This window comes from Saccopteryx leptura, chromosome 5 (assembly GCF_036850995.1).
Source record: "Saccopteryx leptura isolate mSacLep1 chromosome 5, mSacLep1_pri_phased_curated, whole genome shotgun sequence".
Lineage (NCBI taxonomy): Eukaryota > Metazoa > Chordata > Mammalia > Chiroptera > Emballonuridae > Saccopteryx > Saccopteryx leptura.
Window position 1 is genome coordinate 172,958,123 of NC_089507.1, and position 17,690 is coordinate 172,975,812.

Genomic DNA, 17,690 nt, shown 5'->3' on the forward strand with positions numbered 1-17,690 from the left:
CTGACAAGCCAGGGGGACACCCCCACCCATTCCAGCAACCTATGTTGGGCCAGAACACTGTGAAACCCTGAGGGGGTATTTTAAAGAGTAGAAATGAGGCCCCTGATAATCAAGAATGGGGTCTGAACTTTTAGCCTTCACGATGAAGTGAACATACCTGTTAGGAAGTTAACAGTGATCCAGGCTGAAATACCTACAAGAGAATCACATAACAGCATCTCAACCACCTGCGGTGTTGTCAACAACATGTGGGACACAGAACATTACTTTTGGCTTCAGGAGCACAAACTGACCACTTCCTCAATACTAAACCTTCAGATCAGCTAGAGAGAAAATTTATTCATAACATCCTCCAGCAGTTTCTGGCAGTTTTAGAAGATACCACACTAAAAAACCAGAATACTCTGCCCCATGTCTTTATCAACGTTCCCCTCCCCTCCTCCAACACAAACTCTTAAAGTCATATTTAAAATCAGGGGCTGGTAAGGAACCTCATTAAGTGTCTCTTAGGATTTAAAATACAACAATACTCTAACATGGTAGCAATTGAGCATCCTCTTTAAATGCTCTTAAAACTGAAAGGATTTTCAGAAACTTCATCTGTGCCAGTTGTGGAGCCAGTCAAGATGAAAATCTAAAACTGGCTCCAAGGCCTTGAGACAGTTAAACTGTGAACTAGAATGGGACGATCGTCGCTCAGTCCTGAATGGGAGAAACCTCAGTGTTCCCAGCAGCCCTGAGATAGCCCATCTCACTGGGAGAGCCTCCTTGCACAGAGGATTCGGCAACTCTACCTTCATCCGTCCCGTTCATGATGGAAACACAGTCTTCCCCTACAAGGAAAGGCGATGCCTTAAACACTTCTTTCACCTGAATGTAAGGAGAGACATTTCTTTATCCTTTAGAATCCAAACTCACAGTTCCCAATCACATATGCTTTCAGCAGGTGGTTGCAAAACACCAGAGGTGTTAGTGGTGCTGCAGAGTAACAAAGCTCAGGTTTGTTTCAGCTTCGGATACTCTGCAAGCGCTCTCCTTGTTAACCCATTCCCTAGGCTGGCCGAGGCTGCCGCTGTTCTGTAGCCGTGCTAAGGCACTCTGGATTAGAAGACCTCTGGGGTGCACTGACTCTGCTGGGCTCAAAAAGGCTGCCCTGCTTTAAGACAGGGGATGAATGGACAGAAAGCCCTATAAAGCGGAGCTCAGACATGGGACCCCTGCATGGCCTGGTGGGTACTGCGCCCAGGGCATGACCTGGCAGAGGGAAGGCAAAGGCAGTGAGTGGCTCCATTTGAATGTATTTTCTTCTCCGTTTTTTAGAAAGCATTGATACACAGGAACTTTATAGTACATCTGAACACCCCAAGGATCCCTTGATCCTACCTGAGTATGTAACTTTTATAAGGGACCTGACAGGAGTAGACTCCATCACTTAGCAGCTAGTTTAGAAAGAGTGTAGAGGATTAGGAGTACCACTTTGCTTAGAACAGCTGCCCTGACGTGCCTGATGAAAACGAACCCCGTGCAGGGGTGGTGCAGGGCTGGGGGGCACGTTCTGGCCATGCGAAAGCCAGGGAGAGGCTACCGGGCCTCCGCAGTGGTTACACCTGAGTATCAGACTGAGAGAGAACTAGCAGTTTCCACGAGAACAAGCAGGCTTGAGCTGAAACGTCAGGAGCCCCATTCCCACGGCCTCTGACATGGAGAAAGTCCTTGGATGGCAGAAAGCCTTGCAAAAGCACAATGAATTTTTAAAACAAAGTTGTTTTTATTATAAAAACAGATTTATTCTAGAAAACACCAATAGCTTTGAATGTCATGAGAAAGAAAATATCATTCACTCACCACTAACAAGTCAGTGTTTTCCTCTTCGGGAAGCGTCCGACTGCCTGACTTCTTGGACACTGACTATTTATTTAGTGCTTTCAGTTACTGTAAGCCACCCCCAAGCAGGAAATGTATAAGATCACCTTTTGTAGTAAATTCTGAGCCTTTTCTCCTGGTAGCAGACGTAAACCAGCTGTGGCCTTGAGGACCAAGGGGGTGGCCTTCCAGAAGTCAAAAGGAATTTCTTGTTTAGCAACATCCAGTAACTCCTGAATGCCGGGAGCGCTCTGTGAACACGGTAAAATAGGCCTGTCGAAGTGCGGCACAGAGAGAGAGAGGCACGATGATCCCCTCACCTGTTCGCTTTTATTAACTTATGAACGCATTTTTTTTTTATTTCCAAACCAGCATAAAACAACTCAAGTGGTGCTGGCGGGTGTGGGGCACAGGGACCAGGTAAGCACAGAGAAATATCCGTGGTGTCAAAGGGTGAGGCACACAAAAGGGGATCCTGTTCTACACACCTGGCCACCAAGACCCTCACCCTGTACCTCAGATGAGTTGTGATTCCCCTGGACAACATGAGTGAACTCCATAGCCCTTCACAGGTGCTACTGAGGAATCACTTTTACCTGAGGGAATCCTTGATCAAAATATTGGATATGGCCCTGGGTCTGCAGGGAGGGGCAGGGAAAGACTTTGGTAAAAAAAATTACTGGGCACATCAGTAGGTAAAATGCCATGAGGGCAATTTGGCAATGTCTGTGCAAAAGAAAAACATACATTCCTTTTACCAAGAAATCCCATTCTAAGAACTCACTGGAGAGATCTCTGCACGTGTGGGTGAGGAAATGCATATATTGTGACAAACTGCCGTCTTCCTTATACTGTTAAGGGCAAAAGACTGGCCATTATCTAATGTCCTTCAGGAGGGGCTGGTTCTGCAGATTCCATGTGCACACATAACTGCAATACCATCTACTCAGGAGTGTCAAAGCTCTTCACACATAGTGATGAACGATCTCCAAGTGACTGTTTAGTGACAAAAGCAGAGCGCACAACAGTGTGAGTGCCACTCCCTTGTGCATGTAAGACGAAACAGAGGGGTAAAGAACACAGATGTGTGTCTCATATCCACTTAAATTCGTTCTTGAAGGATAAGTAAGAAAACAAGAACACTGCAAAATTTATACCACTGGAATCTGTGTTGCCTATTGAAACAAGTAAGATTTAAAAAGAGCTTATTCTAAAGATACCTAATTAAATCAGGTTTAACTTATGGCCACACAAGAATCACTAATTTTTATTTTTTATTTTTGTGACAGAGATAGAGAGGCAGAGAGAGGGATAGACAGGGACAGAAAGACCGGAAGGGAGAGAGATGAGAAGCATCAATTTGTTGCGGCACCTATAGTTGTTCATTGATTACTTTCCCATACATGCCTCAACTAGGGGGCTACAGCAGACCGAATGACCCCTGCTCAAGCCAGCAACCTTGGGTTCAAACTGGTGAGCCTTGCTCAAACCAGATGAGCCCACGCTCAAGCCAGCGACCTTGGGGTTTCGAACCTGGGTCCTTCCGCATCCCAGTCCAACGCTTTATCCACTGTGCCACCGCCTGGTCAGGCAAGAATCACTAATTTTGATTTTGTGTTTTAACCAAACTACAAGAAAGCAAAGCTGTCTGAGCTCAGGATACATCTAGGGACAAAAATGGCATATGAGCTTTAAGACATGCTTGAACCAAAAAACAAACAGCCATATTATGACTGGTTTCATGAGAGTTTTAGTGGAAATACAGGTATCCTGCATTACTCTGGTTGTAAGTTTTAAGTTCTTTAGAAATATAAATGCTACAAACTCTCAAAAATGATCATTTGACAAGTTTAATACATTTTTTTTAAGTGAGAGAGAGACAGGAAGGGAGAGAGGTGAGAAGCATCAAATCATAGTTGCGGTACCTTAGTTCATTTATCGCTTCTCATATGTGCCTTGACTAGGGGGCTCTAGCCAAGCCAATGACCCCTTGCTCAAGCCAGCGACCTTGGGCTCAAGCCAGCAACCTTTGGGCTCATGCCAGCAACCATGGGGTCATGTCTATGATCCCACACTCAAGCCAGCGACCTCAGGGTTTCAAACCTGGGTCCTCAGGGTCCTAGTTAGTGCTCTATCTACTGTGCCACCATCTGGTCAGGTTAATTAAATTTCTTTTATACTTATTTGGTCTTGTGGACTTTGTATAATATATTTTTAACTAATTTTTTTGGTTTAATCAATGTTTGTCATCTTCAATTAGAAGAACTCAATAAAAAAAATTAAGTTTTCAAATGTTTTCTGTAAGTTTGCAGCACTTGTGCTCTCTCAGCGCGTCAGGACTGTGGTGGCGTGAGTGCTGGTTGCGGGAGTGCTCGGCGGCTAGCGGGGTGCAGAGTGGGAGGCGGGGCGCTGGGTGCTGTGCCAGCTCCCTCTCCTTTCTGACCATGCTAAACATCCGACACGTCCCAGGTCAGCACCGTCAGAGGACCCCTTAGTGAAAATAGCCTACTGGGCTCAAGAGAAAGCAAGCTGGTTTTAACAAATCGCACAGAAGACAAGTGTGATGGGCAGACAGACATGAGGGAAAGCTGCTACCTTTTCAACATCATCAGCGTAAGCAGAGAGACCTGGCTGCAGTGCTTTGAAGGTTTCATGCGTCAAGGTGGGAGTTTCTAAGGGAAAAAGATATTTTAAGTAAGGTAAAACTATGACTCTATACACAAACATAAAAGCCTACACAACTAGGATTAACCACATTTTTTAAAGGCAATCTGAAAACAGATCGATCCCAGGGTGACAGGAGCCCTTCAATGATTCTCACCTAAATTCTGACACTAGCTTGGCTAAATAAGATGATTATACCTAATATTTTGGCCAGAACTTTACCTTTTTAAAGAAAATTAACTTTATTCAGGTATAATTTGCATATAAAAACTCCACTTAAAGTTAAAGTTAATTCTTGCTAATTCAATAAATAGAAGAGCAGGGCAGACTGCAAACTGCAAGTGTTTCCTCAGAGCTATAATGGATGCATGGCAGGGCTCTAAACAGTATCAGTTTTCTTCTTTTTAAAAATCGAGTGGATTTTTAAATTGAATGGTTATGAGGAGTCTGGAGTCATGTGAAGACAGCATGGTGAGTGCTCGGAGCACACAGTGGTCAAGGGACACTGGTCCAGATTCACACAGGAAGACCCAGGAAGCAAAACCAGAAGCAAAACCAGAAGGACTTCTCTCCAGAGATAAAACAATGGAATACAGCTATTAAAGGGTTACACACAGACATGTGTTGTCTTAAACTCAGCTTTGATACCATTTTTGAAGGTAGATAGGTCCAGCACATGAATATTTAATGTGCAGTAACTTTAAAAACAAAGCAGGTGAAAAGTAAATAAAATATGCATAATGGTTTTGGAGAGAGCTACTCAAGGTGTCTGCATCACCAGCTAAGTGCACAGAATGGAGTCAACTCAAAAGGCATTAAAGATCAGCAAAGGACCAGAGCAGAGAGGAGGGGACCCCAGCTTGACCAGGGGGCCTGCTGAGTCGTGAGTGAAAAGACAACCTGTTGAAGTGATGGACACAAAGAAGATCAAAGGGAGGAGGGACAGGGTGGAGCTGGACTGGGATGGGGTCTCCTTATAGAACCAGCCAGCTAGTGAAGATGCCCAAACTCCCACCATCCCTTCTACCTGAGTCCCGCAGGAAGCAAGCTGCTGAGGCTCTGGCTCCAGCTGAGCTCTCACTGCCCAGGCCCCGCTTGTCATCCCCCCACTGCCTGGCCCCTGGCAGTTCTGTTTGGGCCTGGGTTCTGGGTCTCTGCATTATCTGACTTTCCCTGACTCCCAGCTCCATTAGCCTGAATCTGGGGTTACTTCCTGCCTTAAATTCACCAATTCGACCTCTAACTTAAGTCACGCCCCCAGCCACTTAACCTACCTTTGCATGCTGGGAGGGGACAGGGCACCAAACACCCTCTGAAATCCCAGCTGCCCTAGCTGGTAATCAGGTGCTAGTACAAGTGAGAACTGGGACTCCTGGGAAATTTAGATTCCTGGGCTCTAACCCATACTCTGAGTCAGCATCACTGGGGTACTGCATTTTTGACAAGCCCCCAGGTGAGTGTAAGGCAGGGAGGCTAGCCCACACCCTGAGAAACCGCTGCTGTCTTTAAGGGGAGGCGATCCCAAGAGCTCTGCTGTAGAAGAGAAAAAGCAGAGCAGGGCCAGGCTCTCTGCCCCGGGCAGGATACCTCCAGGCTGCCGGGTGAACTGAAAGATATGCACTCGGGTGCCAGTGCTTCCCGCATCAAACATGATGCCATAGAACACCTTGTGACCATATGCAGTCGTCTCCAGGGCATCTTGGGTCTGCTGGCCCCTGTGGGCCCCTGAGGCTGCATCAGTGATGCTGAAGAAGGCCTGGGTGGCAGAGACCCAGTGCCACTTGATGTAGACAATATAGATGAGCAGGCACGCGAACAGTCCCACAGGGTACGCCACCTTCATCTTCTTCAAGTTCCCATTATTTGTTATTTTTCTCATTTCTTTGTCTGCTGAGAACTGTGCCACAGCTGCTGGCAGAAAGGGAGAGGCAGTAAAAGCAGGTTAGGCCGCGAAGTTTCAGGGCAAGTCGGAAATTCCTGTGCTCAGGTATAAGCATTGAAGTAAAAACTGGTCTGCATTTTCTCCTGTGAACCGGAAGCTTCACCTGATCCTCAAAATAATTCTGGACAGTGTGATCCCTATTCTATAGAAATGGAACTGAGTTCTCGATGACTGGATGAGTTGTGCAAAGCTGTAGGTCCTGCAGATGCCTACCTGGGTGTAGGGTTAATGCAGGACATGGTCTTTCCGCTGCTCTTGAATATGTGTCAAGAGCCAAGGGACAAACAGACCTTGAAGAAGGCCTCCGTTCCTGGACTTCCAGAATGGGTGCTTCCTGCGCTTGGCTTTGTGCCACTATTGTCTAACTGCTTTATAAGCCACACTGCCTGCGTGGCTCATGTGCACCTTGCTTGCCTGACTGGCTGCCACCAGGCCTTCCTGTATGTAAGTAATAAAGGCTATGTCTGCTCCGTCCGGTGCTCCTTATGGTTTCTTTGGAATATCTGCTAGACAGGTGGGAATAACCTGGTCTCAAACTCCTGTGTTACACTTGGAGCACAGGCCCATGCCTGAGCACAGCTCCCGAAAACCTTTCAAGGTAACAGGAACATATGTCTGATCATTCTCACTTTTTCTCTCATGTAGTAATTTACTTTGCAAATGGGTTAAAACCCTGTCCTTTTAGAATTGAGAACCCCAGGCAAATCTGAGAAACACTGCTCATTCCCCTGGACATTTCAAAACAGATACCTCTTTTTATTTATGTCACATATCCCTGCCAAGGAGGGAGTGATGCCCATGTGCTAGCTTTTCTTTTCTTTTTTTTTAGATTTTTTTAAAATTGATTTTTAGAGAGCGGGGAGAGAGAGGGGGGAGAAGCAGGAAGCATCAACTTGTAGTAGCTGCTTCCTGTATGTGCCTTGACCAGGCAAGCCCAGGGAGTTGAACCGACGACCCCAGCATTCCAGGTCAACACTCCATCCACTGTGCCACCAGAGGTCAGGCCTATGTGCTTTCAAAGGCTATAAAATATAAAAGTTCTACCTCAGTAGCAGAATAAACTAATTCAGCACCATTAACTTTGGTTTAATGTACCCCCAAATGGAAGCACATGTTCAAAAAAATTTTTTTTGAGAGAGAGACAGGAACATCGAGCTGCTCCTGTTTATGTGCCCTGATCAGGAAACAGAACTGGCACCCCTCACACTGTGGGATGACAGTCCAATCAACTGAGCTATCCAGGCAGGGGTTAATTTTTATTGGCTTTTAGAAAGAGAGAGGAAGGAAGAGAGATCGGAGGAAAGGAAGCCTTCATTTGCTGTCCCACTCAGTCAGTGCACTCTTTGGTTGCTTCCAGTGTGTCCCTGACCGGGGATGGGACCCACACCATGTTGTTCAGGGATGACGCTCTTTATTAGCAGCTTGTAGTGCAAGGCTTCATGTGTAAATGCGTACAGGCAGTGAGGGGCCTCATTCTCAAGGCTCCCCTACCCTCGGGGAATATCCACCGTCTGTTCATCCTTCCCTGTCAGTTATGGGAAGGGGAGTGAAGATTCCTAGGGAGAAGGGAGAAGGAACTGCGGGCTGAAAGCAGGACGTGGGTTTAGGTTCTGCTGGCTGCAGTGTACGACCACGGGCAGTTACCCTACCCCCTTGCATGGGGCTGGCCTCATTTGTAAGGGGGGGGGGCTGCTCACAGGAAAGCCGCCTCATGCCGCTGTCTCAGGATACAAAGAGATGTGAGACGTACAGAGAACACAGATACTGGGTGCTGGCTTTACAGAAGGGCAGCAAAGGTAATGACCCATTGGGACCAAGGACAGTGATGAGCAAAAGTGCCAGAGGATGGTGTGACTTCACTGCCTGGGAAGAGTGGGGCCCAGGGCTGCCAGTGCAGGGGCCAGCCTGCAGTGGGCTTCCCGCCAACCTCGAGGCTGTGTGGGTGAAGAAATGGAACAAAAGTGGTCCTAGGCAGGGGGTATACAGTCCAGGCCTTCCACTGCCCCTCCTTTCTGGGATTGAACCCTGTAGCCACACCTGGACGCCCTCAGGTTCCTGGGGCTCAGGTCAGAGCAGCACCACTTAATCCTGTGATGGCCTCTGTGCCCCTAGCTAGGGGAGAGGCATCCCCAGCAGTCCACAACCCAAGCTCAGGCAGGGGCAGGACAAATCACGCCTCCTGAGCGGGGCTGCAGGAAAGGCTCTCTTGACAGGTGCCCAGGAGCAAACCTCCCTTCCTAAAACTCCCCAAGACTCTCTCTCCCCATCAAAGAGTTTCATTTACAATAACTTAAAAAGAATAAAATATTTAGGAATAAAGTTAACTAGGGCCATGAAATACTTGTGCCCTGAACACTACAATATGTTGTTGAAAGAAATTAAATGAGTCCAATAAATAAAAAGGTAACCCATGTTCATGGATTGAAAGACAACATTGTTAAGATGTCGAAACTATCCGAAGTGATCCACAGTTTGAATGCAATCTTATCAAAAACCCAAGAACTTTTTTTTTTTTTTTTTTTTGGCAGAAATAGAAAATGCCACCATAAAAATCAATTGGAATATCCAGGGACTTCAAATCATCAAAACTATCATGAAAAAAAACAACAACAACAAAGTTGGAGGTCTCACACTCCTGATTTCAAAACACATTACAAAACTACAGTAATTAACATATTGTAGTACTGGTATAAAGACAACACATAGACCAATAGAATACAGTAAGAGGCCAGAAATAAACTCTCATGTATATGGTCAAATGATCTTTGACAAGAGTATCAAGACCACTGATTGGGCAAAACATAGTCTCTTTAATAAATGATAATGGCAAAATGGATATCCACATAGAAAAGAACAAAGTTGAATCTCTACCTTACGTCATATACATAAATTAACTTAAAATGGATTAAAGACTTAAATGTAAAACCCAAAACTATAAAACCCCTAGAAAAAATCATAGAAAAGTTTCATGATATTAAATTTGGTAGAGACAGAGACAGATAGACAGAAACAGAAAGTGAGAGAGATGAGAAGCATCAATTCATGGTTGCGGCACCTTAGTTGTTCATTGATTGTTTTCTCATTTGTGCCTTGACTGGGGGTGGGCCTCCAGCTGAGCCATGACCCCTTGCTCAAGCCAGAGATCTTGGGGTCAAGCCAGCGACCATGGGGTCATGTCTATGATTCCACACTCAAGTTGGTGACCGTGATCAAGCTGGTGAGCCCATGCTCAAGCCGGCGACCTTGTGGTTTTGAACCTGGGTCCCCAGCATCCCAGGCTAACGCTCTATCCATTGTGCCACCACCTGGTCAGGCAGTAATTTCTTAGATAAGACACCAAAGCACAGGCAACAAAAGTAAAAATAGATAAGAGGGACTACATCAAATTAAAAACTTTGTGCATTAAAGGACACTAACAACAGGGAAAGAAAAGGCAACCTACAGAATGGGAGAAAATAATTGCAAATCATGTATCTGACAAGGGATTAAAACTTGGAATATATCGCAAACTCCTAAAACTTAACAACACAAAACAACCCAATTCAAAAAAGGACCTAAATAGACATCTCTCTGAAGAAGATATACAAATAGCCAACAAGCATATGAAAAGATGCTCAATATCACTAATCATTAGAGATACATGAAACCACAATGACTTATCACCTCACACAAATCAGAATAGCTACTATAAAAAACCCCCAGAAAATAACAAGTGTTGGGAAGGATGTGGAGAAATTAGAAAACTTGGGGGACTGTAAATGTTGCAACCACTATGGAAAGTAGGGAAATTCCTTAAAAAACTGAAAACAGAATTACTATATGACCCAATAATCTTATTTCTGGGCTATCACTGAAGGAACAGAAAGCTGGGTCTTGAGATTGTTGCACACCTGTGTTTACTGCAGCATTGTTCACAGAAGCCAAGACGTAGAAACAATCCAAATGTCCATCCATAGAGGAATGGATAAAGTACACGTGGTATATTCATATAATAGAAGAGTATTTAGCCTTAAAAAGAAAGAAAACTCGGACATATGCTACAACATGGTGAACCTTGAAGACAGTATGCTAAGTGAAATAAACCAGTCACACAAGCATAAATATTCCACTTACATGAGGTTCCTAGAGTATTCAAATTCAGACAGAAAGAAGAATAATGGGTCCAGGGGCGAGGGGAAGGCAGGAGATGAATTTTTGTTTAATGGATATAGAGATGCAATTTGGGAAGATGAAAACATTCTGGGGATGGATGGTGGTGATGAACACAACAATATGAATGTACTCAATGCCACTGAACTATATACTTACAAATGGCAATTATGTATATTTTATCACAAAAATCCTTTAACAGCTCTGAGGCAAGGCAGATAACGAATGAGTTCTGTGTATGTAGGACTAAAGGCAGTGGTGGAGGAGGAAAATGAAGAAGGCCAGGCTGTCTATTATATCAAATTCAATCTGTTTTACAGTTATTAGTCATACTACACTCTGAAGAGCGGCAGGTCATGTCTTATTGAGAGTCTTCACGCTTTAAATATTCTGTTTCTTTTTAGCAGCCTTTTCCTTTGGCCCTTTCTCCACACCTCTGCAAAACCTTCTCAAGATTCTTACTGCCACTCTGGACCCTGGCAGCTGGAGGCTCCTCCCTTGGGCTCCTTGGTGCCCTATACACTCCCTCTCCCTGAGGGAGTTTTCCAAATTGTAGGGGGGGTATCCCTCTTTCTTCTGGTTAGACAGCACCTCTCTGGCAGCAGAGATCAGGCCACTTATCACCGATCTCCGACTCTGACACAAGGCCAGAGCCCAGCAGCTGCATAGCCACCACTTGCTGGTGAAGGAGGCTGGCTGACAACTTAGCAATTCACCAATCCACCAAAGCAGCACAAGCAGGCAGAGAAAGATGGAGGCATAGGAAATACTCCAGTACCTGTGTGATGGTCACCAACATAAGTAAAACATTCGGGAGGGAGCTGTTTGCCAGGAGACAGAAGCGACCAGGTTTTCTGATGGTAGGACATTAGTCAGAAATGGAACAGCCCTGTGAGAGATGATGGGTTTGAGTCTGGGCCTGGGGAATTATCTGCATTAAGGGGATGTTAATTGCCTGACCTGTGGTGGCGCAGTGGATAAAGTGTTGACCTGGAATACTGAGGTTGCTGGTTCAAAACCCCGGGCTTACCTGGTAAAGGCACATATGGGAGTTGATGCTTCCTGCTCATTACCCCCCTTCCCTCTCTCCCCTCTTTATTTTATTTATTCATTTTTATTTATTCATTTTTAGAGAGGACAGAGGGAGAGAGAGAGACAGAGAGGGAGAGAGAGGAGAGAGAGACAGAGAGAGAGAGAGAGAAGGGGGGAGGAGCTGGAAGCATTAACTCCCATATGTGCCTTGACCAGGCAAGCCCAGGGTTTCGAACCAGCGACCTCAGCATTTTCAGGTCGACGCTTTATCCACTGCGCCACCACAGGTCAGGATCTCCCCTCTTTAAAATGAATAAAGAACAACAAAAAAGGGGGATGTTAACTAAGATTAGGAGTGAAGAAATCAGTAGCAGAGAGAAAAGCCAGGAATAAGTAGAGGCCAAGATACAACCGGGAAATGCCCACTTACCCACAACTGGCCCTCTCAAAGGCCTCCTTTTCTTAGGTTACTATAACCCAAAGTTGCCATTGCTAAGTGGTCATTAAAAAAGTATTTATATGCCCTGGTCAGATGGCTCAGTTGGTTAGAACATTGTTCCGAAGCACAGAAGTCGCCAGTTCGATCCCTAGTCAGGGCACATACAGGAACAGATCAATGTTTCTGTCTCTCTCTCTCTCTCTCCCTTCCTCTTTCTAAAAACAATAAAATAAACATTTAAAAAAGAAGCATTTCTAGAAAATGTTCTAAAGCAGCTATTTCCAGGGATGAATAGTGAGGACACAAAAGCAATACTTTACAAATGTGTGTGTTTTACAAAAACCGTTTAGCCTACCAAGTGGTGGTACAGTGGATAGAGCGTCAGACTAGGATGCTGAGGACCCAGGTTTGAGACCCCGAAGTTGGCAGCTTGAGCGCAGGCTCATCTGGTTTGAGCAGAAGCTCACCAGCTTTGACCCAAGGTTGCTGGCTTGAGCAAGGGGTTACTTCGTCTGCTGAAGGCCCGCGGTCAAGGCACATATGAGAAAGCAATCAATGAACAACTAAGATGTCGCAATGCGCAAGGAAAAACTAATGATTGATGCTTCTCATCTCTCCATTCCTATCTGTCTGTCCCTATCTATCCCTCTCTCTGACTCTCTGTCTCTGTAAAAAAATAAAATAAAAAATAAAAAAAACCGTTCACATAATCAAGCTTTATCATGTTTTACATGATCAGATTCACAAGTGATATATTACATTTCGAGGCAAAGGCTGCTCTTTACCAAATTTGTCTACCTATTAAAAAACACCTTTACATATGCTATATCCTATTACCAGAGGTCCACAAAGTTGGCACTTACATTATGCAACATTACACAAACTTATTTCTATATAACCACACCAAGGCCCGGAAAATGTTTATAAATGGACATGCCAGAACTCTCACAGCTAGCATGCGGTGAGGTACAAAATTTTCTGGCTTCCAGCAAAATGTGCTTTATTACTTCCCTTTCCCTATTATAATACTTGACTAGTGGTCAGCAAACTCATTAGTCAACAGAGCCAAATATCAACAGTACAACGATTGAAATTTCTTTTGAGAGCCAAATATTTTAAACTTAAACTATATATATTGGTAGGTACATTCCTTATCGAGGTAGCGTCCACACGTCGTATTTTGTAAAAGAGTCGTATTTTGTAGAAGAGTCGCACTCAAGGGGCCAAAGAGCCGTAAGTTAGACAACCAAAAACACACGAGATTATATACACATAATCATTTAAGTTATATACCATAAGTACAGGGTGACATAAAGTCCAAAGAGAACAGAACACTTTGGGAGCATAGTGCCAGGAAGAGCCTGGCCCACGGGCACCTCCAAGCCCCTGATGCCAAGCCTGAAAGCCAGTTTCATTCCACTGGGTTAAGGTATTTGTCCAGAGCTAAGACACCTGCTGGAAAGACAAATCCCATTTCCATGGGCACCGCTAACACTGTAGTGTAAATTATGTGTTGATGAGGCCTCCCCAGAGGTTCACCAAAAAATAAAAAAAAAAAAATAACTCAACTTTAGTTTTGCTTTGTTCTTTAAAGGAGTCTAGAACAAAGTTGTAGGAACATGGAGTGGGCTGGTGGGTGGGGCAAGGTGCAGAGTGCACAAAGGCAAACAAAGCTTTGGCTGAGCAAACCTTGCTCCCAGCCAGCTCCTCTGGGCACCACCGTCAGGGCCAGGCAGAGGTCAGATAGGAGAATCTGGGTGTGGAACAGTGGTGTCAGAGGTAGGTGCCTGCCCCATACCTGGCTAGGTTTCTAGGAGCTGGGGATGGCAGGTGGGCTCTCAAAAATACAAGGTCTGTCTGACTCGGGTGTTGACCACCTAATCTGTTGGCCAGCTCCTTCAAGGTTTTCAGTGAAAAACAGCCATGTGCACAAACGATTCTCACATAAACTGAAAACCTATCCACAATCCAAGCATGTTAGTAAACCACTACTTATTCTCCTGGTAGGTTTAAATGGATTTTTCTCCCCTTTTCTGCAAAAAAACCCCCCACAAAACCCAACTATACATGAATCAGCCCTGTCAATACCACCTGCTGTTTCCTTTCCGTAGGACACAGTGAGAGGGAGGCGCTTCCAGACCTCTTTCCTTGGTTGTCCACTCCTCTGGTTCTTCACATAAGGTTCAAAGGGGGAGATGGACACACACCATATTAGCCAAATTATGTTTCTGAGGGCGTAGTGGGGGTGGGGGACATTATGCTTGCTAGACTTTCCATGAACCTTGTTTATGCTATACTAACACCAATGGGAAAAGTTCCTCAGACTTAATGGTTCTTGCACAGGGGGTCAGAGAGCCCTTTGTAATCACAATCAGCACCCACCTTTCTCAAGGAATCTCCTTCTGGGAAGTTTCAGATTCCCTCTCTGGAGGCTAAGAGCTAGGACCACCTCTGCAGCCCACAGGATGAAGGGTGTGTGGCTCATTCACATAATCCTAGAATAACAATTGCCTGGAGGATACCTGGAACTGCCTAGGTTACTTCCAGGTGACTGACTCCTCTGGGTGGACACCCAGAATGGGGGAGGGGGCTGTATGCACAATAATCTACAGAGCTAGGCAGGCTTTTTTACAACCCTGAAAACCTTTCTATGGCTTCTAGCTGCACTTAAAATAAAAACTACCCTTCCTCCATGGTCCCCTGCCCATCTCTCCCTCCTCCACAATCTCCTGGCTGCTCACTGATTTCCAGTGAACAGAGTCCAGCCTAGTGTCCAGCTCGGTCCACCTCAGGGCCCCTTCCTCCACAGCCTGGAGCACTACTGATTCACAGGTCAGCTCAGGAGCTGTTCTGGTCATCCCTCCACCATCAGAGTTGATTGTCTTCACATCCTCAGTACTGTCTGAATGGCATAATCTTACCTGTTCCCTGGGTTTCCCAACTGGGCTGTGAGGGCCAGGACGGAAGGCGCCTGCCTATACTTCCCCTATTTTAATTTGTCTACTCACTAAACAAAAACCTTTAGATACGCTGTATCCTCTTACCAGAGGCCCACGAGGCTGCTGCACCGGGTACAGAGCTGGGAAGAGGAACAGCAAGCGCTGGCTTAATGAATAAACGCAGCCGGGTAGAGAGAACACCGAGTGAGCCCGTCACGGGTCAGCGAAGTTCAGAGCCGAGGGAGCACGAAGGCGGCAGGAGGGAAGCCAGTGCGCGAGGACTCGGAAGCCCCCTCCAGGCGCTACCACTGGAGACCCGAGTTGCCGGGCGCGTGGCTCCGCCCCCCAGGGGCCCCCACTCAGACCGCAGCGCCGAGGCGCGCTGGGAGGCCCACGTGCGGTCAGTCATTCCAGAACCGCAGACCCCGCCGGCCCCACACCTGCCCCAGGTCCGCCGCTTACCCTGCAGCGGCCCCTCTAACGGAGGGCGCGCCGGGTTGACAGAGGCTGCCTCCCAGCCCTCCTACCCGGGTCTACGTCACCTCGACCTTCCGTCACAAGCTGCAGCGAGCCCCCAAGCCCCGGAACCGGTCTCCGCCCACCTTTACACACGGTTCCCGCCGGGGGGGCGGGGCGTCATGGGACCAGTGCGCAGGCGCAACCTAGAGGCGGGGCGTCATGGGACCAGTACGCAGGTGCGGTGTGGGTAAGCCCACGTGGGTTGGTGTGGTCGTTCCTTCCAGCCCGGTACGTGGGCTGGTGTCGCCACAGAGCTGCTCACGCACCTTTGGGTACTCAGAGCAGGAATGCTGCTGTCCTAGCCAGATTCAGCTTCTATCCCAGTTTATAGGGTTTCCTCACGGTGGGACCAGGTCTTCATCGTGCCTGGCCAGGGGTTTTAACCACCACAACCTAACAATCTTGACCAGTGTGGAATATTTGAGATTTCTTTGGGTTCACATACAAAGATACTTGGTAGAAAATGCAACCATAGCAAAATAGGCGGTGCGATGAAATATCTCCTATTCTTGATCTTCATTTTCTTTATCTTCCACGAAATGGTCAAGCTTGCCAGCTCCGAACGTGTGTTAGTTGTGGATACAGGGCTCTAGTTTACTGAATGATCCTGTGGCAGGGGCTGCCCAGATGTCCCCTCCATAAGTCTCCTTTCCACTAGAGCTAGAGCCCCCTTCCCAGCTTCACTTGAGATTGGGCTGCTCAGTAAGGTGTGGGTGCCCCCTTCCCAGAAACCTGTCCCATTTCAAGGGAGGCCCTGTGTAATGTCGGTGGCCGAGGCAGGCAGGTTCACATTGGATTTGGGCAGACCGTAGAGAAACTGTGGAGCAGGAGAGTGTTGGGCCATACCCGTTTACTGGAGGCTCGGAAAGACAGGCAAGCAAATAAAAAGGAAAAAGATAATAAACAAAGGAAAACCTGCTATTCCCAGTAAGGGCAAGGGAGCAAGGGAAACCACAGCTCATGGTGGGAGAGCGATCTGGGAGAATCGCAGCCCTGGAGAAGCACCCATAGCCAGAGGCAGATTTAACAGCAGGTGCACCAGGCAGGCAGGCAACTCGATCCTCAACTTCTGAAGGGCCCGCAAAACCCCAACTTTACACTTTTTTCTAATGTAAGGGGCCCAATAATTTCTTCTGCGCTCGAGGCCTCAACTGACCTTAATCCACCTCTGCCCATTGCCTTCTATAGACTATGCACACGTGCCTCTGCCATGTGCTCATGCACTAATCAAGCAAAGTGCTTGCAGCTGGTAAACCCGCAAGCAAGTCTAACACAGCTGCCCCACATTCCACCCCTTTAGGGTTGCTCACCTCACAATCTACATGACAGGTTTCTTCTGTGATGGTTTCTGTGGGAGGAGTGAGGTACATTACAAAAACCAAAATAGTACAGTCTACATCAACAGAATTACAAAACACAGCTATGGGCAAAATGATAGAGTGGTCAGTGGTACCAAGAGAGGCAAACCTTTCCCTCTGGCAGAATCCAGGCCAGAGTTCTGTCTGTAGATAGCACAGTAGCTGGTATCAGAGGCCCCCCCTGGGTGGGCAAACCAAACCTTATTGGCCTGCATACCAGGATCTGCTGGTTCTGTGTGCAGCAAAATGGGAAAACTCATTATGGGCCATAAAGAAATTACAAAGGTGTCCTTAAAAATGCTGTCCCCCTGAGCACTCAAGGGATAACACACTTCTACCTTAGGCGGCCAGGTGCTGGTTGCTCATGGAGTTAACTGGAGGTCCACCTCTAGCCCCCTAACCCACAGTGCCAACAAGGCCACCCATCATAAATGGGGGGCCTGTACAGTTCAGGGCCTTGTCCATTGAAGCTGTTGGCCTTTAAGGAGGGCTGTTGGGGCAGGCAAAAGCACATTGCCCTGCGTCCAAAGCCCGGCTTGAGCAAAGTGTCCTTGGTGCATATCTGCAACTGGATGGGAGCAGCTTCCTGGTACAGGAGGACCTCCACCGGAGCTGGGCACCCCCGTCCAGGTCTCTTATTCAAAATCTGGAGTACCATCCACAAGCAATGTGTCCATCCAGTAAGGGAGCTAGTGCCCCCTCCCTGCTTTAAGAGTTCATTATACCACTCAATGATATCAGCAACCTGTGGGTGGTAGAGGACATGGTACTTCCAGTCCACCCCT

General features: G+C 46.7%; 1 protein-coding gene across 10 annotated transcripts in view; it reads right to left on the reverse strand.

The window, feature by feature from the left end:
* The window catches only part of ENTPD6 (ectonucleoside triphosphate diphosphohydrolase 6), a 29,214-nt gene extending 13,567 nt beyond the window's left edge, over positions 1 to 15,647 (reverse strand). For 3 of the 10 annotated variants that reach the window (XM_066386939.1, XM_066386937.1, XM_066386938.1), the window contains exons 1-6: positions 15,134 to 15,642; positions 6,115 to 6,435; positions 4,459 to 4,535; positions 1,971 to 2,114; positions 795 to 870; positions 158 to 193 (exon numbers count right to left, since the gene is read on the reverse strand). In XM_066386939.1, coding sequence (XP_066243036.1) covers positions 158 to 193; positions 795 to 870; positions 1,971 to 2,114; positions 4,459 to 4,535; positions 6,115 to 6,406 — 625 coding nt within the window. In that variant the 5' untranslated portion in view covers positions 6,407 to 6,435; positions 15,134 to 15,642. Of the gene's footprint in view, positions 1 to 157; positions 194 to 794; positions 871 to 1,970; positions 2,115 to 4,458; positions 4,536 to 6,114; positions 6,439 to 15,133 lie in introns of all 10 variants that reach the window. The other 7 variants (XM_066386930.1, XM_066386932.1, XM_066386933.1 and 4 more) reach the window with 7 other exon arrangements.
* Positions 15,648 to 17,690: the final 2,043 nt, after the last annotated feature.